This window comes from Ambystoma mexicanum, chromosome 5p, assembly GCF_040938575.1.
Source record: "Ambystoma mexicanum isolate Mex_15411 chromosome 5p, UKY_AmexF1_1, whole genome shotgun sequence".
NCBI lineage: Eukaryota > Metazoa > Chordata > Amphibia > Caudata > Ambystomatidae > Ambystoma > Ambystoma mexicanum.
In genome coordinates this window covers 1,334,254,531-1,334,273,912 of record NC_090930.1, presented here as the reverse complement: position 1 = coordinate 1,334,273,912, position 19,382 = coordinate 1,334,254,531, and the positions used below count along the sequence as shown (strand labels likewise).

The 19,382-nt window shown below is 46.5% G+C and overlaps 1 protein-coding gene across 3 annotated transcripts in view; it reads left to right on the top strand.

Annotated features, from left to right (window-relative positions):
- FASTKD3 (FAST kinase domains 3) overlaps positions 1-19,382 on the top strand; it is a 661,001-nt gene that overhangs the window by 172,634 nt on the left and 468,985 nt on the right. For all 3 annotated transcript variants that reach the window (XM_069613727.1, XM_069613728.1, XM_069613726.1), the window contains exon 2: positions 13,525-15,004. In XM_069613727.1, the coding sequence (XP_069469828.1) occupies positions 13,549-15,004 (1,456 nt within the window). In that variant the 5' untranslated portion in view covers positions 13,525-13,548. The remainder of the gene's footprint in view (positions 1-13,524; positions 15,005-19,382) is intronic.

Genomic DNA, 19,382 nt, shown 5'->3' with positions numbered 1-19,382 from the left:
TGAGAGTCAATAATGGACACACCCCAGGAGGGAATGAGACCAAGACCAAGTGCGGGTGAAGGTAAAAAGTTAGTTTATCCAAAAAACAAAATAGGCCAAGCAGAGAACTCTGCAAAAACCTAGAGCGCTCTGCCAAACATCAGAAAACATCTACATTTTGTTATAAAACCATGTCACCTATGATGTGGGAGCTAGGGATTACATTCATCGATGAGATTGGGCAATGGGGAAAAGGCATTATGGAATATGTAGGGTCAAAGCTTCAGGATTGGTGAGGCTCCGCGTGGTGTCATGATGATGCTTGTAAGTCAGCTGGGCTCATCAGAGTGGAGTACCGGATGAGAAGTCTGAATGGATACATCTTTGCTGCGCTAACATTTGCCCTTGTGGCCACACATACTCATTCAGTGTTAACTATAATTCATAATGCCCTGTAAATACTACACGTTGTTTATCGAACATCACAAGAGAAATAATCATAACTCTAGGTGCTCTTATCTCATCATCATAAAAAACACTATCCAATAAAGGGACTGCTCCATGAGTTCAGGTACTTTATCACGGGTCACATGTCAGGGATACCTCCATCATTCTGCTTTGTTAGAACTTCTGGGGGACATCTTTATAGTATGTTAGTACAAGAGTAAATATACTGCCACCATGGTCAGTCGAGGTTGGGGTGATCTTGGATACTATCTGGTCAGAGGGCACATAGCTGGTACATCAAAAAGGCAGTGGGATTGGAGGCTTGTTGCCTAGATTTCACATCGTTAATGAAACAAGGACCTTTAGATATCAGCCCGACCTGAGGCGGGAGGGAGGTGGGGGCTGAGAATGCAGTGCTGCTGAAGAAGGGAGAGAGAGCCCTGTGGCTTCTAGCTGGTCTACTGTGTGGGGTTACATGCAGCTCATTTAGAATGTGAGGTTGGATTAGGCCAGTGTGGTTGCAGGTACATGGAGCAATATGCAAGCTTATGAACATTGTATAGGTTACACGTTTATGTTTATCATGAGTACCGTGTTACAAAGTGAATTCTATCTACAACAGTCTTGTAACTGCATTATATACATTTGGACCAGCATGCAAGTTGATCAGATTTGTGAACACACATATATTTGAAAAGCCAGTGAACATTTGGATTGTGTACCTTGTATTATATCAAACGAGTAAATCAACATATCATACATTAGTGTGCGTGTTTTTCAAAAGACAAGATTCGTTCAACAGTATGGGGCTTAGACATATGACCAATAGCTTCATGTGCATTCAAAATAGGTGAGGATCTTCTTGTTTCATTTTCTGGATTTAGCCCCTTAATACACACCTACATGAGGGTTTATAACCTTCACAGAGGGATTAGCAGTATGGGTGAACCAAGGTGGCACACAGGTGTAGGATCTATATCTGTTACTTCAAAAGGAGAACAAGGTTGGTGGGTTATCCACAGTGTATGTCATAAATGTGGGGTCTGCAAGGGGACGAGGCATGTTTGTGGAGATGAAGAGATTGTTTTCTTTAAACCCAAGCCTTTGCCTGGTCATCCGCACGTCAGTGATGGACTGCGGAAGGTGAAAGATGGTGTTTGTCATGTAACTTGTTCGCGCCTAGCCTCCCATGGGAACAGGCCTTCTGCAGGGACGCAGAGGGGAGGAGGGTGCGGGAGATGACAGGCTCGCTGTGCGTGATCTCGAGGGGAGAGCTGCAGCTCTGCAGGCAACCTTTCTCTATGAGGCTTGTAGTACCATGTACAAAATCTGGTTGTGGTACAAAATGGATTCTGGGATCAGCTTTCTGGTCAATGTGTGCATACATATGGGTCGTCCCACAGCCATCCTGCATCCCTGGCCACAGGCGCATGGGTGGCTGGTGGACAAATCATAATCTGCACGTGGGGTTAAAATGGACGGGAGGGGGTCTCAAGGACCTATCCTCCCATACAATATCATGGGAGACAAGGCAGAGCCCTGGGGGACCACATGAGGGAGAGAGCGAGCATGAAAATGAAAGGGGGGGGGAGAAAGAGATTGGCCCCTGTCAGTCAGGAAGGAAGCAAACCAAGATAATACAGGACCCGAGTGTCCCGCCAGTGCGAGGTGATTCAACAGTATGGAGTGGCCGACTGTGTTGAAAGCAGCCTACAGATGTAATAACGTCAGTGCTGCCACTCCCCCTAAGATCCCTGGTAGCAGTTAATGACTCAGTTGTGGACACAGGAAAGAAAGACCAGTAGTGGGGAGAAACGGCTTCCTGTATAGCTGCAGCAAGGTTGCCCTCACGCAAGCAAGATGATCGAATGTCCTTGATCTTGGCAACAACGAAGTGAGACGGGGAGTTAAAAAGCACATGAGAAGAAGAACCACCAGCTGAGTAAGTAGTATTAACTTTTTTGGTATAGAAAGCACGCTTGGCTTCAAGAATCGCTTGCTGGTATTGCTTAGCGATTTGGCCCAGCAGCAGCTTGTCAGTTTGCCCATAGGAGGAGCGCCACTTGCATTCTGTTTGCCTCTGTTTGAGATGAAGGGTCCTCAGGTTCTATAAACCATGGCTCAGAAGGCTGACCGCGAGAGCTACCCGATTTTGAAGAGGCAAAAAAGTAAGCTGCCAAGCTGAGCATTTGAGATAAAAATGACAGCTGCCTGGACACTGATACGTTTGTCTCTAACATGGGAGACAATAGCGTCTGTATTTAGTGAATGGCAATTTCGTTAAAGAATATGCTGTCTGAGGAGTAACCCGTGCAGTCTGGGACTGTATTAGAAAATGGCACCACCAAATGATCGAACCATGGAATTTGACAAACGGGGGAGACCGAAATAAGCGAATCTACTGAAAAAATAAGATCCAAAGCATTCCCCAAAGAATGAGTTGCCTCTATAATATGCTGTTTAAGACCCAAATCAGCTACAGCCTCAATAAACTGAGTAGCTGACAGAGGAATTGGTGAATTAAACTTTTAAAGTATTCAAATCAGTGACAGGTAAGAGAATTTAGATTGCACGGTTGCTGCAAGTTCCAGTAATGACTCAAAAAATCGAGGATCAATGCCAGGAGGACGATATACAATTAATATATGTATAGAAAAGGAGGCTGACATTGAAACATTTTCTAAAAGCCTCCAATTTAATGCGGTGTGGCAGAGATGACATTCTATAATGAGATTTAAAAATAACCACCACTGCGTCCCTGATGGGCCGTGATGCGATCCAGATGAAGAATATCGTAATTAATTGGGATGGCCTGAACCTTCACAGGCCCGTAAGAATCCCTAAACCAGGTCTCTTACACAAACTTTATCAGGATTTAATTGAGGGAGATCATGAGGCTGCATGCACACCCAGGGGCGAAGCATTAATCAAACAGCAATTGTAACGACCTGCTGTGGACACATTTTCAAAGTTATTACTGCAATGGGCAACACTGTATCAGACGCAAACAGATTCAATATAGCATCAAGTGATAATTTTAAAACGTTTGTAGCCGTTAAAAGGCTATCTGGGGACGAACACAGATGGGCTCGACTTTGGCACAACTTTAACGTGGTGAGCGTGCAGCCGCTGTGTTTCCTGGGAGTCAAATCTTTAGGAAGGTGCATTTTATCACCTAGCCGATCCTGTGGAGTCTGCCAGGCAAATGGGGAAGAGACTCCCTGTCGGACGTGTATGGAGGCAAGAAATAAAATAGCACTCTGCGCTTACCAGTCTTGAGACCCAGGAGCACTGCCAGAGGCCAGGCACCCTCAAGCCACTGAAAGTGGCATCCAATGAAAATAATATATAATTAAAATAAGTTAAAACAAAAAATGTTTCTCAAAATGCGTGCAAATAGTGAAACGAAGCATCCAGTCACATCCTGTACATTATGTATCTGTTATCAAGACCTCATTGAAAGGAAAATAATGAAAACCGACTAGAACAAAATAATCCAAAAGCAAATTACATAAGTCCCAGTACAGCAGGCTAAAGTCTTACCTGTCTGTATCCGTATGTGCTCTTCCTTCACTCAAGTTTATAAGGCAGACACTGGGATCTTAACATGCCGTATTGACTATTGCTCTGAGCAATAGTGCTTAAATGTGTTGGGGAGAATTCTCCCGAATGGCTAATTTCCCTTACCTACTGAGTCCCTCAGCAGCTTTGCTGGATTTCTAGGATTTATTTTTTTCACCTAGTAAGAGTGTGAGCCTTTTTTCCCACTCTTACATGTTTTGCTGTGTGTGTTTAATATTTTTGTGTTCATAGACTGTGGAGCCTCACCTACTCCACAGGCATAATCTTTCTGCTTTGTGTTACACAGCACCTTCAATGCAGTGACACAGGGTTGTCTTTTAGACTTCCCAACTGAGACTCCATTTTCTGGGACTGACTACTGTCTCCCAGAACATATAAAGTTACCATTAATTTTATTAGCCACTGTAAAACCACAGATCAGTACAAACCATCGTACATGGAGTACTGAAAAGGGTTAATACTTATCCCTTTTTGTCTGTTTCTCTTGGAGCATTGTTTCACTCCCTTTTCATCTAGATTTGGCTGGTGGCAGTGGTAACTACCCTATTTTTCCTACCGCGGTTATCTTAAATAACCTTGGTATTGTTTTAGGCTATCTTGGTAGCCTCGAACTTAAACCCGCTAGACCATATATGTCTTATTATGGTTCCAGCTGGGTTTATTCACCATTTCTTTTTGAAAATGTCTTTCTCGTGTTTTACTCTGCACGCCAAACCAGGTTTGATTCCTTTGTTCACCGTCTTTTCGCGGGCTTCTATGCAGAAGCCCTCCTTAGGCGCCTTTATGTCTGGGGGGGACAGGATGTGAGAGAGGGGTTTAGGATTCCCTGCACAGGGTCTCCTTGGAGACCCATGTCGCACTCTGCAATGATTGGCTGTGGTGACTGTCCCGGCGGGACAGCAACCCTGCTGTGTGAATCGGGGAAAACTGCATAAAAAGCAGGTCTCTGGGTCTGGAAAGAGAGTCGCCACTGGAACGAAAGAACCGACGAGGAGCTGACGGAAGAGGACCCCTACCACGACTGAATCGCCCGGTGAAGCCCTGCTGCTGGTCCAAATCCTCAAACTCCCAACGACGGAGAAGATCCTCCAGGAATCTTCTTCCTCTGAGCTGGTGGGACCAACCAGTTTGCCCAAACTGCAAGCCAGGACTCCTTCCTCTGGTCGAATTCGCTGTACAGAGCTACAGTGGGCCGGATAGCCAAGAAGGTCAGACCCTGCTTGGGTTTTAAGGAGTGCACCTTTTATTCATTGCTTTGCTCTGCTGCTGGTTTCTTCCCTGGGTAGTGGAGGACCCTCCAGTCTTGCTACTTCATGTCAGTCCGACAGTCGCTTCAGGAACCGTGAGCCTGCAGGAACTACCAGGAACGTCCGCCTCAGCTACAGCTTCTTCTCCATTGAAAGATTATTTTTTTTAAACAATTTTATTGCATATTCAAACAAACAAAACCAATACAAACCCAACACGCAGTGCAGATATCAACAGTTCAATTATTCATTGCATAATTTCGGTCACTGCTCCCCTTATCCCACCCCCCTTACAAGCCTATTTATTCTGCACACTCTGTATCTGCCTCGTGTGGTGGGGTCTCATTTTCCGTGAATTCTGTCAGATCTTGTATCGTTCCAAACAATTCCGCTATTAATAATTTCCATGCCATCAGGGTTCTCACCTCTTCCTCTCACCCTATATTGCTTGCCTCTTGCCATACCATGGTCTCTGTCTCCGCCCACTTCTGCAACTCTTTCCACCACACCTCCACCCGTGGTCTATGACATGTCTTCCATCCTATGGCAATCCTTCTTTTTGCGAGCACATATGCTAGATCTTTCAATTTATTCACATGCTTAAGTTTCTGCGATCTGGGGAACCCCCCCAGCAAGCGGGCCCAGGCTGAATGTATAGTAATCGTAACCCCCTTTTCCGCTAGTTTCCGTGCGACTTCACCCCAGAAGCGCTCAATTACAGGGCATGACCAGAACATGTGTACCATGTCAGCCTTTTCTTCGTCGCATTTGGGACATGTTTGTCGTCCGGCATTTTCAAACCTCGATATCCTCTGAGGGTGTCATGTATGCCCTGTGCGTGATATATAGTTGTATCTGTTTTAGTTTTGCATTCCTTGACACCGTTTTATGGTACCCCAGGGCGCGTTCCCACATCCCACCCTCTATCGGGGCTCCCACTTCCGCTTCCCAGTCTAGTCTCAATTGCGTTAATTCTTTTCCGACCTTAGACATCATCATCTCATACAATCTAGAGATCTCTTGCCCCCCCTCTGTTATATCATATATCGTGTCTATGGTAGTATCTGGTTCTTCCAGTACTGTTTCGGGCCATGTTTTTCTAATTCTCTGCACCATTCTGTGATATACTGACCCTTGTGTAACCCCATTTCCTCTCCCAGCACTTCAACATTTATGATAGTCCCCTCCCGCCAGACATCTCCCATCGTTACCAACCACACCTATTCCCAGTGGTTCCTAATTGTCATCCGTAGCTGCTCATCTCCCCCTGCCAATGCAACCAGCGGTATCTGCGGGGAGCATGGGAATGAGTTTTCCATCATCTGGCATGCCCGGGCCACATCTTCCACCCAAGCATCATCATTTTAGGGCGCTCTTTCATTTCTGTCTTGGGCAGCCAGATCATCTCCCTTAAATAGAATGGGGCACAATCTTGTCTAAACAACCTGGATTCAGGGGTCGCTTCATCTGAGAGCCATTTTGCGATATACTTCAGTTGGCTCGCTACGTAATAGACCTCATAATTAGGCAGTTTTATCCACCCTATTCCAGGTGCCATGCCACAGGAACTCCCTGCACATGCTGTTCAGTTTAGTGAAAAACTTCTTGGGTATCAGGTATGGAATATTCCCAAAATAATGCAGGAGCCTGGGTAGGACCACCATCTTAAGCATTGCCCCTCATCCCATCATTGCTAGGGGCAACTTCACCCAGAATTTCATACACTTCTCAATTTTCTCAATGGCTACCTCTGTATTGTGCCTGTGCTCTTCTTCCACTGTGTGGTACACGTCTATCCCAAGGTCCCAGAAAGTACCAACAGCCCAAGGTGTTTGCAGCACTGGCAATCGTCTAACAGGGATTCCCTTATAACTGCCTAGCGGGAAAATACTAGATTTCTGAGGATTCACTGCTATGCCAGACAGCCCCGCATACCTCTCCATCACCTCCAGGATGTACTGGAGATTTTCCTCCGGGTGCCTCAGGTACAGCAGCAAATCATCTGCATACAAGGAGATCAAGTGTCGTTCCCCTCCCACCTCAATGCCTATAGTATCGTATTGTTGTCTGAGGTATATCGCCAAAGGCTCTAAAGCTAATATGTAGAACATAGGGGACCATGGGCACCCCTGTCTGGTGCCTCTGCCTAGTTGCCACCTTTCGGATATCACTGATCCTGTTCTGACTCTGGCCAGCGGTTCACTATATAGCATCTTTGCCTATCTTATGTATCCAGGCCCCATACCATAGCCCGCCAAGGCCGCCAGCAGCCATGGCCACTTGACGGAATCAAAGGCCTTTACCTCGTCCAAGGACACAATTGCCATTTCGCCCTCGTTCCTGCTCCCCCATTCAACAACCCGATGGAGCCGCCTAAGATTATGAGTTATTTTCCTATTCGGGACATAGCCCGTCTGGTCGGGGTGTATTAGTTTGCCAATAACTCTTCGCAGTCTGTTTGCCAAGACAGCCGTCAATATCGTGCTGTCCTTGTTCAACATTGACAGTGGTCTATAGGAGCCACAGCTATGCCTAGGCTTGTTGGGTTTGGGAAGCGGTATTATGATCTCTTCTCTGAGTGACTCTGGCAGCCGTCCCACCTCAAACGCTTCATTTAACATATCCAACATTGGGGGGGAGCACTTCCTCTTTGTACACTTTATAAAATTCACTTGGAAACCCGTCCGCTCCCGGGGTCTTACTAGTAGGCAGCTGCCTCACCACTTCTAACTCCTCTAAAGTAATCGGTGCATCCAGCTCCTCTCTTTCTTCAGCACTTATCGTAGGAAGACCTATGTCTTCCAGTGTTACTATTATTTCTTCATACCTGCTTCCCTCCTCATCCCCATATAGTACCCTGTAGTAATCTGCAAACTCCTGATTAACTCCCTCTTGGGTGTCAGCTACGCTGCCATCTTCTCTCGTTATCGTTCTAATGGTGGGTCTGGGGATCTCACTCTTGTATAACCATGCCAAAAGCCTTCCTGTTTTAGCTCCTCCCGCATGCTGCCTCTCTATATATTTTTTATAGTTAAGGTTGCACAGTCTGTCCCATTGCTCCGCACATGTCTGCTGCAGTTTAAGTATCAGCTCCATGTCTCTTTCAGTGTCATCTCTCCCCTTCAGTGCCTTTTCCAATTCCTTTTCTGTTTCTTGTAGATCGGCCAGGATCCCACCTTGCAGGCCTTTAGATTTTGCTATGGCTACGCCCCACATCACTACCTTGAAGGCTTCCCATAGCGTGCTCGCCGAGTCCACGCTACCCGTATTCACCTCAAAGTAGTTGATAATTTCCTCTCTTATGTCTTCCCTAAAAAAGGGATCTTTAAGCGCCTCTGCTCGGGGACGCCATGTCGGGATCCTTGCTCTCGGGGGCAATATTGCCAGCCAAGAAGCAGGGGCGAGTGGTCCGAAAGGACCCTCACCTTATATTCTGCCTGCGTAATCTCTGTTATTACCTCTGACATAGCAAAGACATAGTCCAGCCTCGTATGTAACTGCTGTGGGGCGGAATAGTGCGAGTATTGCCTTTCTTGGGGGTGTCTCATTCTCCACACATCCGTCGGACCAAAGTCGTCTAGCAGTGTCTGCAGCGCTTTAGCTGCCAGGGCGGGTCTATCAATCTTCCCATCTGATCTATCTACCCTGGGGTTTAATACACAGTTAAAATCCCCACTCCAGATCACTGCACTCCCCATACACAAGCTAAGATTAGTACTCAGAGTTCTGAAATATGCTGCTGTATTCTGATTGCGGGCATATGTATTTACAATGCTTATCTCCCTGTTCTCCACCAATCCCCTCAATATGACCATCCTCCCATCCGCTTCCGCAGTTTCCTGCAACAAGTGAAATGGGTCATGCAGCGCAACCCAGATGAGCATTACTCTAGCATAAGCAGAATATGTCGAGCCCGCCACGACCCCTTACCATTTCTTCACAACCGTCCCCAACTTTTCCCGTGTCAGGTGAGTCTCCTGCAACAGTGCAATATTAATCTTTTGTCTGCGCAGGTACAACATAACCTTGTTCCTCTTTAGATAACTATTGAGCCCCCTGACATTCCATGTAATTATTTTAAGGTCCCCCATGGCCCATTAGAGTTCCCATTCCCCTCCCATCGATGCAGTCCAGATCCCCTTTCCGTTTCAGTCTATATAGGCTCGTTCCCCAGTTCAAACTTCCCTTAAATACAAACACCACAAACACCCCTTCCCCTCCCGCCACCCTTCCCCTCCCCAACTTTAACCCCACCTCCCCCCCAACTGTTGCCCAGCTCCATCCCTGGATCTCAGGCACCCCACATCTAGCACTTTATGGCAATAGCCTGTACTCGAAGCTGAGCAGCGTGAGGTAGCCCTAATGGCTATCCTGCTACTTCTACTACGACTTGGGGGGTAAGGTGCCTGTGTTCTGCCTCTCCTATTTGCTGCAATTCAACCACATACTAGTATCCAATTTGCTCATATATTCAAATCTCTATATTCAAGTCCAATGCACATCAATAAAATCCGGGATATCCTAACCTAGCCTCCACACCACCCATCCCTACTCATCTATTAATGTCTCTATCACGTCTCTACTGGGATACCTCACAGTGTGATATACCAGTATGCATAAAGTGTCTTAGTCACTTATCTTGTTCTCCTTGGGCCCGTTCAGCATCTTGTTCCGGGCAGCCCAGTAGGTCTAGCCATGTAGCAGCTTCCTCTGGGGTGTCAAAGAAGAACATTCGACTCTTGTGTATGACTTTCAATCTTGCAGGGTACAGAAGCATATATTTGATGCCAGCCGTGCGCAGCCTTCTCTTCACCGCTACATAGCTATTCCTCTGCCTCTGGACGAGCATTGTATAATCAGGATAAACTGTGATGGTAGCCGAAGCTCTATCTATCGTTCCCCCTTTCCTAAAATACTCCAAAATCTTCTCACAATCTTTATAGTTCAAAATCTTGGCAATTATTGCGCGGGGAGGGGCTCCAGGCTTCGGTTTCCTCATGAGGGCTCTATGTGCTCGCTCTACTGTGAATCCCTGTGAGAGTTTGTCAGCTCTTATTTCCTGCAGGATCATATTCCCCACATAGTCCGTAGGGTCCTGGCCTCCTTCTCCTTCCGGCAGACCAACCACTCGAATCCTTCTCGCTCTCCCTTCGGCCTCCTCCGCGCGGTTCTCCAGGTTAGCCACCTGCTGCTTCAGTATGTGGACTTCTTTTGCATTATCAGTGCTGGTGGTCGTGTTAGTTTTGACTGCACTTTTTATGCTGCTCGTTCTGTCTGCCAGCGCCCTGACATCTCGTCGCAGCAGGTTGACATCTATCCCCACCGCGTCTATTTTAGCCTCCAAGGAGGCCCTTAAGTCCGCCATTGCTATCCCCCAAGAATCTCTAAGTTCCGTTATGGCTGCAAATATCTGGTGGTTTTCAGTCCCTGGGGAGCTTTCCGTGGGCCCACTTGCACCCGCCTGCGCCGGCGCAGTTGGAGACTGCTGTGTTTTAGCAAACGCATCCATTGTGGGTTGTTTGCTCTTGCCTTTGATCACTCTCCCCGTCATCTTGTGATCTAGGATAAGTGTCCCACGCCGCTCCGTTCTTGGCGCAGAAATTCTGTTATTCTGTTTAGCCGTGATGTCCGCGGGTCACTACTGGTCCTGGCTGTTGTCTCGGGGTGTCCCGCATGGAGTTTTGTGCGCTGAGCTATATGCTCGAGTGGGTTATGTCCTCCCACGTTCCAGTTGGCTTATCTGCCTGTCGTGTGGGAGAAGTGTCCAGCAAGCAGCGCTGGTCCCTCTTTTCGTTTGGTCCAATTGCTGCTGATCATTGGAGGCAGCAAGCCCCTGCACCTCGCTCTCATAGGCGCGGGCGCCCTCACTGCATGATGGTGGCACTTCGTCTTGAGATGGCGGCCCCTCCCCTTATCCACCGTGCAGAAGAAGCAAAAGAAATGTCCTTGGAGGAGCCGCGCAGCTCCTCTATTCCAGTTGGTCCAGCACCCAGAGAATCACTGGACTCAGCGAGTCCCGTCACAGCGGTCCCGCACACACGGGTGCTCTTATATATTTATGATGTGCCCGACCCGCACACATGGGACCTCCGCTCCCGGCACTCGTCACACTCGGCAGCTGTTCGCTGCCCGGGCCATTAGCCACACCTCCGCTTTTGTTATGCGGCACCCGCGCCTCCGACTTGTTAACACTCGCGGGCGGCAGGAAGCCGCTTGCACGATATCCTTGCGCTGTTGGGGGGGTGCTCATGCTCCAGTCACCGGCCCCCCACCTTCTCTGCATAAGGCCACCACGCTCGCAGCCTGGGCTCACCCGCACCTCCGATCCCCACACGGTAGCGCAACCTCATCCCCAGTCGCCGCTCACAGTTCCATCGGCAGGGGTCCAATCGAACTCCAGGCAACAGTGTATTCTTGTTCACGACGCGCCTAGGTCTATTCTGCTGATCCTGCGTTCGCGGCCGCTTGCCCATTGTTATCCGCCATTTTGGATACTTTGTCTCATGGCCGCCGAACGTTGCAATGTCAGTTTCACTGCTGCTGCTCACACGATCTGCTCAATATTTTCAGTAGTGGCAGGGCATCTATTCACACGCCCGTGTTTCCATTATTAGAGTGGGTTGTCCATTTTCAGTACGTGTTATTTCGGATCGATGTCGGATCTTCGGAGCAGCTCTCATCAGGCTTGTCCTGTTACATGGCAAGTTAGCCACGCCCCCTCTCCATTGAAAGATACTGTTCAAATCCGGTTGTTCGTTTCGTTGAGCCGCGGTGAAAGTGTGTGAAATCTTTCTCCAATCCGAGGGCTTGTCCTTCTCTAATCTTTTACCTAACTTTTCTGCCAACCAACTTCGTCCGGAACTCTTGGCAAAGACTTAAGCGCAAACTACCCTGAACTGTGCGATCTTGAAAAGACTTTTGTCCTATTGACTCTGGCCCTAAACCTTTTTGATTTGATGCCATCACTGTAGTTCCTCTTTCTAGATTGCTCTGCTTTACTTACCTGTTGGTGCTGTTCAATTTCTGCCTAACTTTGTCTTTCACTCCCTTTTAAATTTCTGGAGTGCCATTTTGCTCCCACTTCATTTTGTGTGCTTAATTTGTCTGGAAACTATTGGGAGTGGTGTGGTGTATTAAGACTGTGATTTTTAAACTGATTTACTTTAGTGAAATGTTATACAACTGATGTGTAAATAAATGTCTATTTTTACTCAGAAACCTTAAGTCAGTGTTTGTTTGAATCGGTATCCAGTAAAATTGTCAAACATATTTTCGAAATGCCATTTTGTCGAAAAAAAATCCTGAACAATAAAATTCTAAATTTTTTATTTTATTTAATATGTTTAATTTTTGGTTAGTTAGTAAAAAAAAAAGTGTCTATAAACAAAAAACGAGGGGTTTGGGGGGGACATAAAAACATTTAACTTTTTTTTCGCATTTTGGAGTCGGAAAAATGGCATTTCGAAAATATGACGTTCGAAAATGTCACTATGAACCGTTTGAATCATAGTAATTGCTGTCCTTTGTGTAACTATTGATACTGCTCAATTGCTCTTGAGCTAGGTCTGGCTGCTCAGCCATCGCTACCACTTTTACTGTGTAGTACAGGCTGGTACCAAAAGTGAATTTGTACTGTCACTTGTCTTAATTGTGTGTGGTGTTCCCAAAGGGTACTGCATATAATTCTGCCTAACAAAATGCAATTCTCCTTGAACACAGGTTAGTTGTTCCCGAGTGGTTTTCAATAGATTTAGCATGGTAGCCTTAATGTTGTCATATAATGTAAAGCTCGGAAAACAACTAACATTTATGTTTTTTTGTTGAGCTTCAATTGCTGTGTTCAAATATGCATTCACCTGACTCTTGTAGGCAAGGTGAAGAATCCTCATTCGGGTTAACCACTTAGCTACACAGTACATGGCCGTCCACGTCCTGTGCCAGTCATTTCAGTGGCATTGGACCTGGCATAGTACATCCTTGTAGGACCCACAATGATTGCGGGTGCCATAATGCAGTTGGTTTTGTAACCATTCAATAGCAGACAGAATGGTATGTCCCAACTGGTTGATAATTGTTTGTCCTAAAGTAGCAAGGAGAATAACCAATTTGAGGATAAGGTGACTTGTCAACCATTCCTGCCTTTACAAATTTCGAATTTCTTCTGAAACAGCTTTTTACTGATTAAATGTTTTGTTTATGCATTTCAAACTAAGCATCTCTGTCCTTTTACAGTTATTTCAAATCTTGTTTCTTTTGTTGTGTCCCCTAGGCAGGCTGTGTGCTCGAGCTGGCCATGACCCTGATAAGTTTGCAGAGGCTTTGGGTTCCTTCTTTGTGTGCGCTTCAAGCCTACAAATCACAGATCTCTGTGATGAAAACCTTTATCCAAGTCGTGAAGCATGGTTCGATGGGTCATTCCTCATGGTGTAGCAGCCCAGTCAAGATGTCCAGCCTGTGTTCACTTCAAATCAATGGGCAACTTCAGCAAGCGCACAATTGCAGTTACCAAACCGCCATCTGGAACCCATCTGACTTCATCGCTAGTGCATGCCTACAACACCACAGAGATGGAAGAAATGGGGTTGACATTAATGATCATGTGAACAATCAGCATTTCTATGAACAGTTAAACGGTCTGGCCTCCTCTAAGCAAATTTTTAAATTTGTGTGTTCTTTAGAAGAGTTGTGTGACAAAATGGCTGCAGCAGTATTGCTGAGGGTGGCACAGGTTGAGATGGAAGAAGGGGAACTGAAACACACTGACAGAGTATTTCAGGACAAAGTCTTCAAAGCTCTTTGTTTTCAGTTTGAGCATGACTCTCAGAGGGTTTCCACTGCTGGTCTGGTGGGCGCTCTACATGCTCTTGTGCAGCTACGAGTGGATCCATGGAGTACGCTGATGGTGCGACTGATATCCGAGAGTCAAGATAGGCTTGATAGAGGGAAATTGAACCTGAGGAATCTCTGCATTCTTGGGGAAAGTTTGCTGCAGTTGGAGGGCACAGGTTGTGCAATGTTGTTGCAGATTATGGGTCAGATGCAAAAGATAAAACTTCAGGATTGGGCTCCCGAGGAAGTGGCAATGGTGTACAGTATGCTGGAAGCTGGTGTAGGAGACAACGGACAATACCAGGGTTTATTAAACCGTATGAATGACTACACAGTCTCCATTGTTTCCCAGCTGAGTCCTAAGGTCATTAGCAATGTGCTACATGCACTTGTTGTCCTTAACCAAACGCAGGCTATTCCTTTGGTGATAAACCTTTGTAAACATTCAGTGAAGCATGTCCCGAATTTCACGAATGAAGAGCTGACAAAAGTGCTGGAAGCCTTTGTGCACTTTGGTCACAGTGACAGATATTTTACTGAAGCCCTGGAGAGGTACATCCCAAAAGCCTGCTTCACCATGGACCCAGAGGCTGTCAGCAGAGTCATGCAGTACTGCAGCAGGCGGAAGATCCTTTCAAGACCCATCTTCGATGCAGTTGCTGAAAGCTTTGTCTACAATTCAGACAACTTCACCACTCGCCAGGTTGCTTGGCAGATTATTCCATTTGGGAAGTTGAATTACCTGCCACCCAGTGCTGCGTCCTTGTTTAGGAAGCTTGAAAATATATTAAGCAACCGCTTCGCACAGTTTCAGCCACGCACTCTTCTCAACCTTCTTCACTCCTGCACCCTTATGGAGCGATTTCCAGTGAATTTCGTGTCAAAAATATTCAACCCTTACTTCCTTCAGCAGCTGCAATGTAAGAAATATGTCTAGCTAATTTCTGACCCATGTGTGGTTAAAAACTCGTTAATGTAATGGTTTGAGGCATACACTTGGATTTTTAATCAAATGTATGATTTAGCAATCTGTATGTTTGCAGTGGTTTTATCAGCTCTTAGCACACGCCAATGTCTTGGCAGCTGGGAGTAACTGATACACCCAAACCTCAGCAGGGAGTCGTTGCAGGGCCCCCACGGTTATGCTTGCGTTGTTTTTGACATTTATATGCTTTAAGCCAGGGGGAAAAAATGTGCAGTTGTGTGTATTTGTAGAAGTGTGATGACAAGTGACATGTTATGGCTGGCTACTAGCTTGCAACTTGAAATGTTTACTTATCCCTTAAGCCACAGAGTTACAACCTGGGTAGTAAGCAAGTATTTATGGACCGGGCATTGGCATGCAAAGCAACAGGCATGTAAATATGTGAGTGGACATAGTGAGAAGGAAGTGAAGAGATTGGGTGAAGTTGAGAAGGTATCACTTTGGAACATAAATTGCGTATCTCCCGTGGTTTCTGTTACTGTGCATGTGTCTCTCCCATGTGACTGCAGCAACCAGGGAACATAAGGGTAAACATTTCAAGTTGGAAGGTACTAGCAGGCCTAACAAGTCACTTGCCCCTCAGTTCTCCACATACACACAGCACACCATGTCTTACTATCCAGGAGTCAACTGTCACAAGCCCATGGGTAGTGGTGAGTGCAAATTCTGAGCGCTGCTTAATCTTGCTTGTTTGATTCTCCATGGTAGAAACCTGTTTTTGGGATGGATTTTCTCCAGGCTATTTGTTTGGATTGTATTATATTCTAGTTGGGAATGTTTCCATAATCTGAAACTGAGAATTGTATTGGAATGTTCAATCTGTCAATCCTGTATTGTCTGTTAAAGAGAATGCAGACCAAACGTTTTTGGGACTGTAGCCTCACAAATGTGTGCTCTTTTTTTATTACTTAGGCTTGAATGTGGGCCTGATTTAATTGCTTTCTACTTGGAGAATGATGTCCAAATGGCAAGGTCTGAGAGGATTAATAAACCTATGTGTTTCTTTGAGGAATCTAGGGGGGGAGGGTTCATCTAGTGTGGTAAATCTAAATTGGAAGGCTGAAAACTCATTGTGTTTTGCACTGAAAGGCTTTTAGTTTGGTTCAAGAACCCTGGTCTAATCCTACCCCGCTGGTCCCTAGCCTGAAAGAAAGAAAAGGGTCTAAAAGGGTGTATGCGAGACGTCCTACAAAAGAAAAAGCTGTCCTCCGTTTAGATACCTAACTGACCTGATCCTAGCCCTAACACTACAAAGTAACATGACCTGCAAATGAAAGTACTTAAGGGACTCTTGCCCAATTTGCTGGATTCTGACCCACACCGATCTGTCCCAGCTTGCTGCCTACCAATGTCTCTGGAGCTTCTGCCCATTCCAGCACATTTCCTTAGGGCCTCCTGGCCATGGTGCAAGGGACAAGTGAATGGCTGTAGGCTTTGCTCATTTCTATACAAAACAGTCTTCTCAAGTGTCATTGGATAGTCTGTCCTCTCCCGGCTTGGTTAAGAACCCCTTTGGTTCCTACCCCTTCCTGGAGTCTCAGGTTTCACACCCCTTCACGGGGTATCCACTCTGTAAGCCCTGCTTGAGCTGTTTGCTTTCTGAGTCTATTTGGCTTTTCGTCCTCTCAGCCCCTCTCGTGGTTTAGTCCCTCAACCTGGCATGGGGGGGGTATACAGATTCTCTCGCTACCCCGGGCAACCTGTTGCCTCAGACATTCAAGTTCTCTTGGCCGTCTCACCTTGCTGTGGGTTACGTGACATTCCACCCCGTCTCTGGCTATATGAGGTTAGTCTCTCTAAGGCCCTTTTCTTCCTCATCCTGGCTTGATTTATGTGGATTCTCGCCCCATCCCGGGCTATCCAACGCCTCGGCTCCTCTTGAGCTTGTCTTTCTCACCCTAGCTTGGGATATCTTTGGGTTGCTCCGCCCACCTCCCAGTTCCCTGAATGTACTGTGTACTTGGCTTGTTGTGACGTTCCAGTGGTTTTGGCTTCTCGGGCCATCTGTGTCAATGCGTGGCTGTGTGTGTTTCATACCGGTTCCTGACAGGACTTCGGCATCAGATCCAGCTTGCATTGGTTGACCGCGTTAAGCATGGTCACGTCTCTTCTCGGTGCGGAGGGGAGGGGGGGGTGAACTTCTCCAGCTCCCGGTCTGGTTGAAAGGAGCAGTGCTCTGCTGGCTTCCTTGCTTCTTCGTGGGCTTCTTCACTCCTCCATGGCCCACGTCGTGTGCATGGGACTAATTCCCCCTTGAAGGGGCCCTCCTTTGCATCTTGGCTCAGCAGATTTGCATGCTGCACTCCAGCTCACTTTCTGGCTCTCCTTTGTGTTGTTCTCAGAGGCATTTATATCCGTCGCTGAGAGGAGATGCAACACTCCATTGTTTTTCTGATGGCATTAGTAAAGGGTCAGAAACCAAACCAAGTAAGATATTCCCACAGTGATTTGGCACAATTCCCAAATAACCAATGCAGACACTGGCTTCCTGAGACAAGGGAGGGTGGCGCATATTTCTGCTAAGAGATGGCCTGTCCTCTAAAAAGGGGTGGGGTGGGTCACAATATTTATCAGTGTTTTTGTAATGCACGCTGCAATAGACCTGTCATTCGTGATGAAAGAATTGTGTGAAGAGTCCCAGTTGCAAGTTTTATTACGTTTTAATGATCAGTAGTTAAGCCAGTGATTTAGACACATGCATTTCAAAGGCCCAAGTTTGAGTTAAACTCTTTCTGCCATGAATATTGAAGCACATAGTAAACCTCTTTTGTCAACTTTGGAATGCTGACTAGACCATGCAATTTGCTTGTTAAGTGCACAAAAACTTGTGCCACTGTAAAGTTCTTTCACTTCACGCATAGCAACAGTGCCAAACGATAAAAGTAGGTGACTTGACCATGCAGTCTCTTCTGGGCTGTATCTTTTAATTCTTTTAAAAGTAGAATAACTGATGGCAGTTTGTTGCACTCTTGTTATCCCATATTGCGTGTGAAATAATCTGCTAGACCTGGCTTTTAGGTTCCCTTCTATTTGCCTTCTGATACTTGTAGTCTTGCATTTTTTATTCTAATTAACTAGATTTTGAAGTTTTCGAATCAGCCGTCTTTATGCCATTTCTGTAGTAAAATTATGGACATAAGATAAGAGTGTGTCCTGGCATGAATAGTCTTGCATGGGTATGTGAAATATGAGAAAATTAGTACTATCTGGGAATGCCCCATAGAGGCATTGTGTGATCACTTTGAATGCCCTTTTAAGTTGTCCTCTATGGAGCCTGAAAATAAATTCTTCCACTCCTAGTCTATGGGCTCTGTGGATCTCCACTGGGAAAACACGGTACTGCCTGCTCACACCTTTTTCGGTAATCCCTTTGGGCCCTATGGTGCAGTTTGTTCCTGCAGGCCGGGGATACATTTTCTCCTCTTTCCTTACGCCCTTCTTCCGGGCTGCGAAAAGTTGGTTGATCCAGACCCTTCTAGTGTGGGCACTGTTTCCAGTTGCACTTCCAGGGAGGTTGGGTCTCGGCCAAAGCTCTCTTGCCTTGCACTCTTGAGATTCGGTAGAGTTGTGTTACCAACTCAGGGTTCCAAACTCAACCGCATCGCTGCTAATCTCTCCTGTTAGGTCTTCCACATTCTGGGTCCATTGTTCAAGCTGTGCCACGTTGCCACTTCTGGGTGGATCATTCCTTCTTTAATTGTGCGCCTGACCTCTATAATCCCACTTCTGACAACACATTTGACATGGTGGCTGGCCGCAAATAACGCTGACACTGATGGCAAGACAAAGGATGTTAAAGACAAATTGGTTGTGGGTCTGATAAGGAATTTTTAAGGCTAGCAGGTGCTTTAGGATGTTAGCGCTTGGGCCGTCCTTGGTTTTCTGATTCCTGCTCCCTAACCCAGGCATCCTTAGCGGGTATGTTGGCATCTTAACCAACGGGGATACCGATCTATTGCTGTTCTGGCTATGTCTGTTGGTGGTGTTCCCTAATGCGACTGCTATCTGACTTGCTTGGGGCATTCTAGTTTTCCCTTAACTAGCCCGCTTAGTCTTCTAGAGAGTTGAGGACATTGTGCCTTCTTTCGCCTGGGGTCACTCTCCCTTCTCACACCCGCTCCTAGCTGACCCTTCACTATACTGGTCTCTTAAGATGTTTTCCTCCCCCATCCTACCGTCCATTTGATCTCGCACATCAAGCCTTCCTACCTCCACCCTTTCCTATGGCTTCTCCTCCTACTTCTCAATTCCCCCACTTGCTACTGTCGCTATTCCTACTTTTATAGCGTCCCACTCTGCTCTGATCGCTACTC